The following is a 13231-nucleotide window of genomic DNA, read 5'->3' as shown; positions in this document are numbered from 1 at the left end:
CATGTCTTTGGACTGTGGGGGAAACCGGAGCACCCGGAGGAAACCCACGCAGACACGGGGAGAACATGCAAACTCCACACAGAAAGGCCCTCGCCGGCCCCGGGGCTCGAACCCAGGACCTTCTTGCTGTGAGGCGACAGCGCTAACCACTACACCACCGTGCCACCCAGGAAATTATATTACTACATGGCAAATAATTTACCAGTAGGTGTAGTAGAGTCATAGAAAACCAACAGACCCAACATTCATGATATGCATGCTCCTGAGTCTGTGTAATCGAATAATTAAGTGAAAGGGACATGTTCAAAATAATAGCAGTGTGGAGTTTAATTAGTGAGATCATTCATTCTGTGAAAAAACAGATGTCAGTCAGGTGGCCCTAATTTAAGGATGAAGCCAGCACATGTTGTACATCCATTTCTCTCTGAAAACATGAGAAACATGGGTCATTCCAGACATTGTTCAGAAGAACAGCGTGCTTTGATTAAAACGTTGATTGGAGAGGTAAAACGTATACTGTAAAGAAGTGCAGAAAATGATGGGCTGCTCAGCTAAAATGAGCTCCAATGCTTTAAAATGGACAGCAAAGCCAGAGAGACGTGGAAGAAAACAGAAGACTACCATTCGAATGGATCGAGGAATAGCCAGAATGGCAAAGACTCAGCCAATGATCAGCTCCAGGGTGATCAAAGACGGTCTGAAGTTACCTGTGAGTACTGTGACAATTAAAAGATGCCTGTGTGAAGCTAATCTATCGGCAAGAAGCTCCTGCAAAGTTCCACTGTTAAAAAAAAAAGACGTGCTGAAGAGGATACAATTTGTCAAAGAACACATCGACTGGCCTAAAGAGAAATGGAAAAACATTTTGTGGACTGATGAAAGTAAAATTGTTCTTTTTGGGTCCTAGGGCCGCAGACAGTTTTTCAGACGACCCCCAAACACTGAATTCAAGCCACAGTACACTCTGAAGACAGTGAAGCATGGTGGTGCAAGCATCATGATATGGGAATGTTTCTCTTACTATGGTGTTGGGCCCATTTATCGCATACCAGGGATCATGGATCAGTTTGCATATATCAAAATACTTGAAGAGGTCATGTTGCCTTATGCTGAAGAGGAAATGCCCTTGAAATGGGTGTTTCAACAAGACAACGACCCCAAACACACCAGTAAGCGAGCAGCATCAGGGTTCAAAACCAACAAAATGAAAGTTATGGAGTGGCCAGCCCAATCCCCGGACCTTAATCCGATAGAAAACTTGTGGGGTGACATCAAAAATGCTGTTTCTGAGGCAAAACCAAGAAATGCAGAGGAATTGTGGAATGTTGTCAAATCATCCTGGGCTGGAATACCTGTTCACAGGTGCCAGAAGTTCTCAGAAACCGTGGTTATACAACTAAATATTAGTTTAGTGATTCACAGGAATACTAAATCCTTAAGATTTTTTCAGTTTATACAGTAAATATTTGGAGTTTGTAATGAAAAATGCAGACACTGCTATTTTTTTGAACAGCCCAATGTTCATTTTTCTTCATTTTCTGTAAAGTAATTAAAATATTCATACATTTTTCTTCATGTTTTGATGTAGAATATAATGTACAGTGTTCCCAATGCATGGAAATAAAAACTATTATAAGGATTTTGAGCTTTACTCACGTTTTTAAATACACTGCTATTATTTTGAACACAACTGTATGTGACAAATTTTGTGTCCGTAGGAAAAAGTGTTGCTTAGATATGCCTTTATTTTCTGTTTAGTGACTTTGCCATCAAATTCATTTTCAAATTCATATGGATGAAACATCCCACATGTCAAAAATCCAAGAAACAAGTTTTGTTTGCACTGGTCTCATGATGCTGGGATCCAATTTCATTATGACTGGACAAGAGATCCAGTTACATTCTAAGTTCTCATATTTCTCTTGGTTTGTTTTCTTGTCTGGTTTGTGGTTTTGTGCAGACTGTCAGCATGCTGAAGATCCAGAAAGCTGTGGCCCATGCGCTGTTTAGATGCACTGCTTCCAACAAAATCGGAGTGGAGAAACGAGTCATTATATTTCAAGTGGCACGTAAGTAATTTCCAGAGATGGCAAAAGTACCCAACTTGTTTCCTCAAGTTAAAGTGCAATTACTCATGGAAATAAATACTAAAAGAAATAAATAGCTTCAAAATCTAAAATTACAAGAAAGATACAGGATACCTGGAAGTTTATGATGTCTTCCTCAAATCACACACTGATTTTAGTTGCTGATAGTAAATTAGTGTTTGTTTCACCAGTACTGTAAAAAATGATTTGTTGTTTTAACTTAGTTAGTACCTGGGCTGCCTTAAAATTTTGAGTTCACTGAAATTTAATATAGTAAGTTAACACAATGAGCCGAACAATTTAACTTACTCTATGAATTTCAATGAACTCAAAATTTTAAGGCAGCCCGGTTACTAACTTTTTTAAGTTAAAGCAACAAATCATTTTTTACAGTGAAGGAACCCAGGAACTTGTGAAAATATTCACTATTTATTATTATTGGTTTATTTATTCCTTTTGGCAGTACAAACTGAATTACAAGGAATGTCAGCAAGTAAGACATAAAGCAATCCCATGCAATATAATATTAATAATATTAATAAAAAACAATATTACATGGCCAAAAAACAATCTTTAAATATTACAAATACAATTGTACGGAGAATATCAAATCAGGTAATGATAGTCTACAATATGTCTTAGTATCAACTAGGACCTATCAAGCAAACACTTTTGGTAATGGATGGTTAAGTAATCATTAAAACGCTTAGTTCTAGCCACCACATTAACTACCCTAAAGTACCCTGACCTAAGATTATAGGGTCAGTAAAATTCAGAAGGGGAAATAAGGCACTTTATGAGAGGGACCCCACTGCACTTCTTCATAAACTTAATACATAGTTCCTCACGTCTATCACTAAGGCTAGATAATTTGGAAGGCTGTAAGGCTTCTCTATAGCTTGAACCTGGGTAAATAACATCTCATCCCATCTCATTATCTCTAGCCGCTTTATCCTTCTACAGGGTCGCAGGCAAGCTGGAGCCTATCCCAGCTGACTACGGGTGAAAGGCGGGGTACACCCTGGACAAGTCGCCAGGTCATCACAGGGCTGACACATAGACACAGACAACCATTCACACTCACATTCACACCTATGGTCAATTTAGAGTCACCAGTTAACCTAACCTGCATGTCTTTGGACTGTGGGGGAAACCGGAGCACCCGGAGGAAACCCACGCGGACACGGGGAGAACATGCAAACTCCGCACAGAAAGGCCCTCGCCGGCCCCGGGGCTCGAACCCAGGACCTTCTTGCTGTGAGGCGACAGCGCTAACCACTACACCACCGTGCCGCCCGGTAAATAACATATAATACTTTTTCTTTTAAACTGACTCAATAAGGTCAAAGATAATCAGGTAGGTTGGCCCAAACCGGGGAGGCATATTCAAGAATGGACCTAATGATTGAACAAATAACAATTTATTCCTAACTTCTCAAATGTTAGCTAGCATGATAAGAAATCTGACAATACAATCTGGATGAATGCTGATAACTGTCACACAAATACGTTTCTTGAAAAATATAAAGTGTATGTAGCCACTTTAACAGAGAGATTACAATGATGGGTATTAGGTCTCATTAAAATTTAGATTTGTTAAGAATTTAGATCAGATCATTAAAGCTAAAGAGGTGACTAATGACTTTACAAGTATAGGATTATAGTGAAATTTTGGTTATATAGTTTTTGAAAATGTATTGATTACGAAGTAGAGATTTTTCTGTAAAAATTGAAGTGAAAGTTAAAAGTATTAGGAGAAAGCAAATTACAGATACTTAAAAACAATTTTTTGTACAGTAATGAAGTAATACATGTGGTTTATGTGACATATATGGCTTGTGAGACTTATTTGAAAGCCGATTCTGATTTGGGCAAATAGATAAAATTAAGAAGAAATTATTTTTGACCCACATCCTTACTCCAAAGAAGTCTAGATTATATTGTGTTATACTACTTAGAAATAAAAATCTTAGCAGGTATTTTTCAGAAAACTTTAATATTTTGAGACGTTCTATGCAGAATGGAGTGTCTTTAAAATATATATATATAATTTTTTCCTTATTATTTATTTATAAATAAGCAAATTTTGGCACTGAAGAATTTTTAGATTCCATAATATCATATACAAAATTTGACCATTTCACACAGTGAACTTCCATCTTTTTGTTAATTATACTGTATGAAGGATGTCAAAAATTATACAAGAATTTGGAGATGCTTGTACAGTTAGATTTATTATAAAGAGAGATCTTATTGATCAATTAGAAGGGCATTTCTTTTCATTATTAGTAAAGTTAGTGACTAATATAGTCAGTCTAAAAGCGAGTCTACTTTTTGTCACAAGTCCATTCCTCAAATAAAGTTTTTCTGATAAAAAAAAAATTCAAAATAAGGTCTTATGGTTAAGACAACAAGAGAACATACTTCTTTTGTAATATCACAATAAATGAATAGGCAAACTTCTAAACATGATAATAACAAATATGAAAAAATACATTATTTTAAAAACGTGTATAAAATGAATACAATTTTATAGCATTTCTTGATAATTGTTAAACGTTTAAAATAAGTCCTGTTAGTAAACTTAATCATATGCCACACATTCACACAATTTGTATTTTCCTCTCCAGGTTTCCTCAACCTTAGTGTGTTCCCCTCCAGCACCCCCATGGAGGAGGAGGATGTGTTGCTGCGCTGTGTAGTCGACCGTGTGCTGTACTCCAGCCTCAGTTGGTATCGGGTGCTGAATGCATCCAACCCAGCAGAACTGCCTACTACTGTGCCTTGTGCCAGCCTCAGCCTAGCGCCTCTCACCCAGCCCAATGCCACTATCACAAGCCTGCAGGGTCCCAACATCACACTGGACCTGTCCTTGCCTAGGGTCAGTCGGCAGGACGAGGGTTTGTACACGTGTCGCATGGAGAACGCTGACAGCAGTGAGAGAACCTGCCTTCTACACAATCTGCGTCTCCGGGGTAAAGAGTTTTCAAAGAGCTTTTCAAAATCATAGAGTGTAGTTATATATGGTTAAAATATATCTGTTCATAATTATGCTCTTAGCTCTGGAGGCACCCTGGATCGTGAACAACTTGAGTGATCAGAGGATGAATGTGAGCGATTCCACCATGCTGATGTGTGAGGCAAGGGGCACACCGACCCCCAACATCACCTGGACCAAAGACAACCAGACCGTCATTAAAGGATCTGGTGAGAGACTGTTTGCTTTTGGTCAGGACTTTGAGGAAACTGAGTTTACGAATATATCAGACTTGTTATCAAAAGTAGTTTATGAATCAGCACTTTGTAGTATTGCTTTTTCTGTAGCATTTGAAACAGTGCTCTATTTGTAATTAATTACAACAGCCTCGAAGTTGCTGATTGTGTTTGTGGTTTGTGAAATTATTTTAGGTGTTATTCTGGCTCAATCAAATCGCATCCTGACCATCCAGAGAGTAAAGAAAGAGGACAGTGGTCTATACACATGTACAGCCTGCAACAAACAGGGTTGTGTCTCCAGCCAGGCTCATCTTACAGTGGAGGGTAATTTTTTTTGTTGTATCTTATAGTTTAGAGGCAATACTCCATTACAGTCAAAATTAGTGGAGATTAATTTAGATTAATTAATATCACATACAGTGGGATCTAAATGTCTGAAAGCACTTGTGAAAATACTTCTGTTTGACATTTTTTTTTCAACTTTACACAAATGTTTTCATCACAAATGATATCAGCAATAACCTGAGTGAGAAGTAGAGTCTTTGAAGTATTTACATGCAATTCAGAGTTTCTTAGTATTTGGTGTATCCTGTTTTTACTTAAATTACAGCATACACTTGAGCTGACACGGCTTCCACAAGTTTGTGCAAAACCTTATGAACCTTAGATCAAATTCATCGGAATGTCATCTGAACACATGCTTCAAAAGAAGAGATTAGACATGAGGGAAATCTGACATTTGCTTACATTTAAATAGGGATCCAGAAATAGTCAACACCTTGAATATTGAATAATCAAGATGTTACATGTTTCCTTTTCTTGGTTTAGAATTTGCAAAATGGGCAGTACGACGGTGTAGTGGTTAGCACTGTCGCCTCACAGCATGAAGGTTCTGGGTTCAAGCCCAGTGGCCGATGGAGGCCTTTCTGTGTGGAGTTTGCATGTTCTCCCCGTGTCTGTGTGGGTTTCCTCTGTTTGCTCCGGTTTCCCCCACAGTCCAAAGACATGCAGGTTAGGCTAATTGGTGGCTCTAAATTGACCGTAGGTGTGAATAGTTGTTTGTGTCTATTGCCGCTTTTCCACTACAAACGCGGCTGAGTCGGGCTGAGCCGTGCCGTGCTGAGTCGGGCTGAGCGGGGCTGTTGGAGTTGCATTTCGACTACAACCGCGCTGAACCGTGCTGGCTGGAAGTGGGTGGACACATTGGGTGGAGTTAGCGAAAGTGGGTGGACGTCACGTGATGTCGTTAAGCAGCGCAAACAGTGACATCAGTGAGTTTTTAAGCGGTAGTCTCACTACCCGAATAGTAAACAATAAACATGGAGGACATGGAGTCGTTAGTGTTGCTGGTCTTGGTGCTGTGGCTTGTTGTCACCGACAACGCGGACAGATACTGGCAAGAGCGTATAGATGAGGCGAGGCGCATAAGGCTTCAGAAATTCTCGTAATTCGTAATTATTCTTCTTCCGGGTTTGCGGTGTTTACAGATCCCAGCGCGCTCGCGGGGCGTGTGTGGGCATGTGAGGACACTCCTCCTCACCAATCAGTGCACAGGGGAGTGTCTGCTCATGCCCCCAGCCTCACTCGGCTCGGTTTGGCTCGCTTCAGCCCCACTCCAAAACGGTACGAGTTTTAGGGGCTAAGCAGGGCTGAAGCGAGCTGAGTCATGCTGGTTTTTGGTAGTCGAAACGTGAGCCGTGTCGGGCTGAAGTGAGCTGAAGCGAGCTGAAGTGAGCTGAAAAAGGGTAGTGGAAAAGGGCCATATGTGTCAACCCTGCAATGATCTGGTGACTTGTCCAGGGTGTACCCTGCCTCTTGCCCATAGTCAGCTGGGATAGGCTCCAGCTTGCCTGCAATCCTGCACAGGATAAGCAGTTATGGATAATGGATGGATGGAATTTTCAGAATTCTAAAATTTCTGTTTATTTCCGATTTTAATTAAAAAAAATCCCATAAATGGTCTCAATACCTTTTGGACTCCCGGCAGCCATTGGATTAAGTCCATGACAAGCGCATAGGTCGCAACATTCAGGTCTGGTTCAAGCATTTCCTTCGATGGCTTATTAGCCCAATCCTAGAGCAGCAGACATGATGGCAAGTTGGACAGACATAGGTTGTTGCTGATGGAACTCCTGCAGTGACCTTTCTCCTGGCTCTTTTTGCGTCGGCCTCATCATTGAGACTTTTCTCTCCTACTTCAAGTGCTTCACTGCAAGCGGCCTTCCAGATACTACGTTCTGCCGCAAGAAGTTCCCAGTTGTCCAATGGAAGCCCGATCGCAAGCATGTCTCTTCTGCAGATGTCTCGAAAGCGTAGCTTTGGTCTTCCGACAGCCCTCGACCCGAGTTCCAGCTCTCCATACAGGAGATCCTTGGGGATGTGACCATCCTCCATTCGCCAGACATGGCCCAACCATCTCATCCTACGTTGTCTGAGGAGGGTATACATTGAGGGGATGCCTGTTCTATCAAGTACTGCATTGTTGGGGACCTTATCTGTCCACAAGATGGACAGAATGCGGCATAAACACCTCATGTGGAAGGAGTGCAAGCATTTCCCCTGACAAGCATAGGTAGCCCAAGACTCGCTGCCGTATAGCAGAGTACTCACAATGCAAGCGTGAGAAACCATGACTTTGGTGGTAGTGGTAAGCTTCTTATTCTCCCACACCCGATGGGAGAGCTTGGCCATGCTGGTTGCAGCCTTTCCAATTCTTTTACTGAGCTCAGCATCAAGAGAGACATTGTCTGAGATGGTGGAGGCAAGGTAGGTAAACTGTGAGACAACTTCCAGTGTATAATCTTTAATGGTCGCAACTGGAAAATTTTCAACTCCTTGGCGCGTGATTTTCATCTTCTTCAGACTGATGGTAAGGCTGAAGTCATCACAGGCCTTGGAGAAGCAGTCGAGAAAGTTCTGAAGCTCTTTCTCGCTGTGAGCGACAAGGACAGCATCATTGGCGTAAAGCATGTCATGCAGTTGAACTTGGCGAACCTTGGTTTTTGCCCGGAGATGTGCTGGGTTGAAGAGCTTCCCGTCCGATCTAGTTTGCACCAGAACGCCTTCATCAACTGACCCAAAAGTGTGTTTAAGAAGGACGGAGAAGAAAATGCTGAAGAGTGTTGGTGCTAGCACGCAGCCTTGTTTCACGCCGCTCATGATGTTAAATACATCTGACCTGCACCCGTTGAATTGTACAGTGCCCTGCATTCCATCATGAAAGGACCTGACAAAGCTCAGGAGTTTTGGAGGGCAGTCAGTTAAGGGCAGAATCTTAAAGAGACCATCTGTGCTGACTAAGTCAAATGCCTTAGTCAGATCAATGAATGCAATAAAGAAGGGCTGCTGTTGTTGTTCCCGACACTTCTCCTGAAGTTGTCTCAGTGAGAAGATCATATTTACTGTAGAGCGCATGGAACAGAAGCCGCGTTGAGATTCTGGATAGACCCTCTCTGCAAGCTTTTGGAGGCGATGAAAAGCGACTCGAGCGAACAGCTTTCCAGCAATGCATAGTAGCAATACCTTTGGACAGCACTGTAGGAAATAACTGAAATACAGTATTTAGCTTCTTTTGGTGTTTAGTTCATGGAGTTTCAAAGTCATGTAGTGACTTTGATTCAGGTGTTTTGGTATATTCATTCATTCATATCCAAAAGGTGCTGTATCCTGGGCAAGAGGCAGGATTACACCCTAAATAGGATACCAGAAGCACTATTCATGGACTCACTCACTCCTAGGGGAAATGTAGAGTTGCTAACCCATCTACTGGCATGTGTTTTGGAGGTGGGAGGAAACAGGAGAACCTGGAGTAAACCCAATTGGAAACATGCACAGAAACCACACAGACAGTAACCCAAGCTCAGGATTGAACCTGGGACACTGGAGCTGTCAGATAAAACTGTGACCAGGAAATTAGGCCTGGAATATGGAACAGATTTGAATTGGATGTTTTTTAAATAGAATATATTAAATTCACTTCAAGGAAGAGTACTGTTCAATTAATGTAAAAGGCTTGTGAAAGTACTTGTAATAGTAAGAGGTAGATAATAGCATTCTTTGATGGAATGACAGGCGGCATGGTGGTGTAGTGGTTAGTGCTGTCGCCTCACAGCAAGAAGGTCCGGGTTCGAGCCCCGTGGCCGGCGAGGGCCTTTCTGTGCGGAGTTTGCATGTTCTCCCCGTGTCTGCATGGGTTTCCTCCAGGTGCTCCGGTTTCCCCCACAGTCCAAAGACATGCAGGTTAAGTTAACTGGTGACTCTAAATTGACCGTAGGTGTGAATGTGAGTGTGAATGGTTGTCTGTGTCTATGTGTCAGCCCTGTGATGACCTGGCGACTTGTCCAGGGTGTACCCCGCCTTTCGCCCGTAGTCAGCTGGGATAGGCTCCAGCTTGCCTGCGACCCTGTAGAAGGATAAAGCGGCTAGAGATAATGAGATGAGATGATGGAATGACATGGCCAAAACTCCAAAGACTAAGTTTGGAGAAAATTGGCAAATACTTCCATTTGTATTATTAGGACAATGTAGTATGGACATCCTCTGTAATACAAGAATCATGCTGTAGTTTTCTGCTTTAACATTCCTTGCATATGTAACATTACCTGGCAAGGCAAGAAATGCAACTGTATAATAAACAGGGAACCCTTATGGACAGGTAGTCCTGTTTATAATTGAGTAGTAGCCAAAATTAAAAAATAAATAATAATTTAAAAAAAGACCCATAGCAGTAGCATTTTCCTTCTTGTTGGATTAACTGACTTACAGTAACTCTACTCAGCACTGGTCATGGGCTTGAGGGTAGCTATTTGAAATGGGGGAATTGTTTTAAAATCTTGAGTTAAAAATAACGTTATTTTTAGTCGACCCGTAAGAGGGCTGTATGAAGGCACATCCTTTTGAGAGCACACGCACACGCGCACACACACACACACACACACACACACACACACACAAAAAAAAAAACAGTACATAGTCCCACAATAGAAAGACTGAGCTGAAGCACCCACCTCCTCTCCAGAGGGGCCCGAAAGAGAAAAAGAAAGAGATCACAGGGAAACACACAAACAGGGTGAGTAGTTTTAACAGAGACACGCTGAGTGTACGTGACTTGCTGCTCGAGATCATTACCTGTTGCTGTCACAACTGCTCCAGCTCACTCATTAACGAGGGTTTTAGTCTTTTAGAGATTAGAAGGGGAGGCGTGCAAAATAGTATATGCAAATGTTACTAAAAATCATTTTGAATTGTAGGGTGCATGCAATTATATTAGTTTAATAATTTTTATAAGGTTCCAAGCTTCTAAATTAAATCACATAATATGAGAGAGAGAGAGAGAGAGAGAGAGAGAGAGAGAGAGCACCAGCTATCTTGTGAGAAAGACACCTAGAAATAAAGAAGAGCAGGAGGAGGTGTGTGAGGAATTAACTGATTAGCAAAAAATGTTAAAAAAAATAAATAACAGAGATAATGAGAGACTGTGCCAGAGGCTGAAGATCTCATCTCATCTCATTATCTCAAGTCGCTTTATCCTTCTACAGGGTCGCAGGCAAGCTGGAGCCTATCCCAGCTGACTACGGGCGAAAGGCGGGGTACACCCTGGACAAGTCGCCAGGTCATCACAGGGCTGACACATAGACACAGACAACCATTCACACTCACACCTACGGTCAATTTAGAGTCACCAGTTAACCTAACCTGCATGTCTTTGGACTGTGGGGGAAACCGGAGCACCCGGAGGAAACCCACGCGGACACGGGGAAAACATGCAAACTCCACACAGAAAGGCCCTCGCCAGCCCCGGGGCTCGAACCCAGGACCTTCTTGCTGTGAGGCGACAGCGCTAACCACTACACCACCGTGCCGCCCCGAGGCTGAAGATATAGAGGACAAAAGGAATAAAGGGAACGATAAACTTCAGTGTGTAAACATAGAAGGTTTATGCAAGCTTATTTTGATTAGATCAAATGTTGAGTCAAAACTTGCATTTCTCCCAGAACTGCAATAAATAATAACCATATTTTTGGAATAAATCACCCGCTCAGTATAAGCACATTTCTTTTTCTTTTTGATGTATAATTTTTTGCTGAAAGCTAAAACTGCTATAACAAACAGTACAGTTTTGATATTCATTTACTTCATGATATCTTTTTATTGTTGATTTTAGTTTGTAAATGATATATTGTCATATGAATTGTCACTCCATGAGGAGTATTATAGTCTGTTTCAATTTTTTTGTTGATATATAAGGTGCAGAGGAGAAGATGAATGTGGAGCTGATTTTGCCTATTGGTGCTGTGGTTATTGCCATGTTCTTCTGGCTTCTCATGGTCTTTGTTATACGCAGCAGAAAACGGGTAATTTTTCACTTTCAATCTTTCAGTCACACAGCTCTCTTTGCCCACATGTGAAAGGACTGCTTATGCTACAGTTCCTTTTTTCCTTTGTGAGTTCCTACAATTATACGCCCTATTCTGGGTTATAAAGTTTCCTCCTCCCCATGTCCCAGCATGTTTGCATGCTATATGTGTGGGACAGCTTGGGTGGGACTTGGTATCACATTGTAACTACTAATGAGAGAATGGGGGTCACTCACTGGCGCTCCTAAAGGGATAAATGCTTGTGTAGATACCTAGAGTCATGTCTTTTTAATCACTCCCACTCACTGACTCATTTTCCTTCTGTCCTTGCTCTCACTTTCAGCCCATTGATGGAGATATGAAGACAGGCTACTTGTCAATTATCTTAGATGCAGAAGACATGCCAATGGATGAGCATTGTGAGAGACTCGCCTATGATGCCAGCAAGTGGGAGTTTCCCCGTGAACGTCTCAAACTAGGTGAGCTGGAGACCCATAACTCAGGAAGTGCCTTCAAACATGGAAATCTATTTTACCTCAAGAAACAATACTGAAATAAGAGTATTAAAGTTCAATAAAACGAGGCCTGTTTAATGGAAAATATATAATCAACAAATAGAAAAGTAACACTTGCTATGTTTACATGCATAAAAATATCCCGTTTTTTGCTCACTGTTTACATCCAGCCATGCATATTCCAAATGTCTAGTTGGTTTGTGTACAACTCACAGAGTTGACCATAAACAGGCAAGAGGCCGTGTGTTGCAAACTACCATAAAACTCCCCAGTTGAGATGCATATTCTGAATGCTGTCCAAAGAATGCTCCTAAAACCTGAATAATATCAGCATATCCCATGTTTTAATCTGAAAATGCTAAATTCAGAATAAGGCCAAATTCGGAATATCCAAACGGAATATGCTATTTTCATGACCCCTATCAAATTCCAAATAATATCATATTTGGAATAATGGTGGAATATTAGTGTGCATGTAAATGTACTGATTGACATTGTTGATTGATTGTAGGGGAACCGCTGGGTCGAGGGGCATTTGGTCAGGTTCTGGAGGCAGCAGCATTCGGCATTGAAAAGGCCACTACCTGCACAACAGTAGCAGTGAAGATGCTAAAGGGTAGGTGGATTTCTTTCACTTTTTACATTCTCACAACTAGATGAAGGGCAACCAGCTCTGTCCCATTTAGTGTGATCTTATTTCCATAAACTAATTGGGGCCTGTGTGGTACGGTGGTGCAGTGGTTAGCACTGTCGTTAGCACTCACAGCAAGAAGATTCCAGGTTCAAACCTTGTGGCCAAGTTGGGTCTTTCTATGTAGAGTTTGCATATTATCTTCATGCCTGAATCAGTTTTCTCCCGTGGTCCAAAGACATGCAGGTTATACTTACTATAGGTGGTTGTTTGTCTCGGTGTTAGCCCTTTGATAGATTGGTGACCCTGCCTCTCACCTTGAAGTCAGCTGGGATTGGCTCCAGCTTCCCCGCAACCCTGATGGATAATTGGTATAGATAAGGGATGGATGGAATTTGATCCATCTAAATTTTAGTACTTAATAAT

At 41.5% G+C, this 13231-nt stretch overlaps 1 protein-coding gene across 2 annotated transcripts in view; it reads left to right on the top strand.

Moving 5' to 3' along the window:
- kdr (kinase insert domain receptor (a type III receptor tyrosine kinase)) overlaps positions 1-13231 on the top strand; it is a 58196-nt gene that overhangs the window by 24215 nt on the left and 20750 nt on the right. For both annotated transcript variants that reach the window (XM_060917467.1, XM_060917466.1), the window contains exons 12-18: positions 1961-2069; positions 4718-5062; positions 5148-5294; positions 5496-5627; positions 11550-11656; positions 12003-12138; positions 12686-12790. In XM_060917467.1, coding sequence (XP_060773450.1) covers positions 1961-2069; positions 4718-5062; positions 5148-5294; positions 5496-5627; positions 11550-11656; positions 12003-12138; positions 12686-12790 — 1081 coding nt within the window. The remainder of the gene's footprint in view (positions 1-1960; positions 2070-4717; positions 5063-5147; positions 5295-5495; positions 5628-11549; positions 11657-12002; positions 12139-12685; positions 12791-13231) is intronic.

This window comes from Neoarius graeffei, chromosome 3, assembly GCF_027579695.1.
Source record: "Neoarius graeffei isolate fNeoGra1 chromosome 3, fNeoGra1.pri, whole genome shotgun sequence".
Taxonomy (NCBI): Eukaryota; Metazoa; Chordata; class Actinopteri; order Siluriformes; family Ariidae; genus Neoarius; species Neoarius graeffei.
Note: the sequence above shows the minus strand (reverse complement) of the source record. Positions and strands in the feature narration are given on the sequence as shown.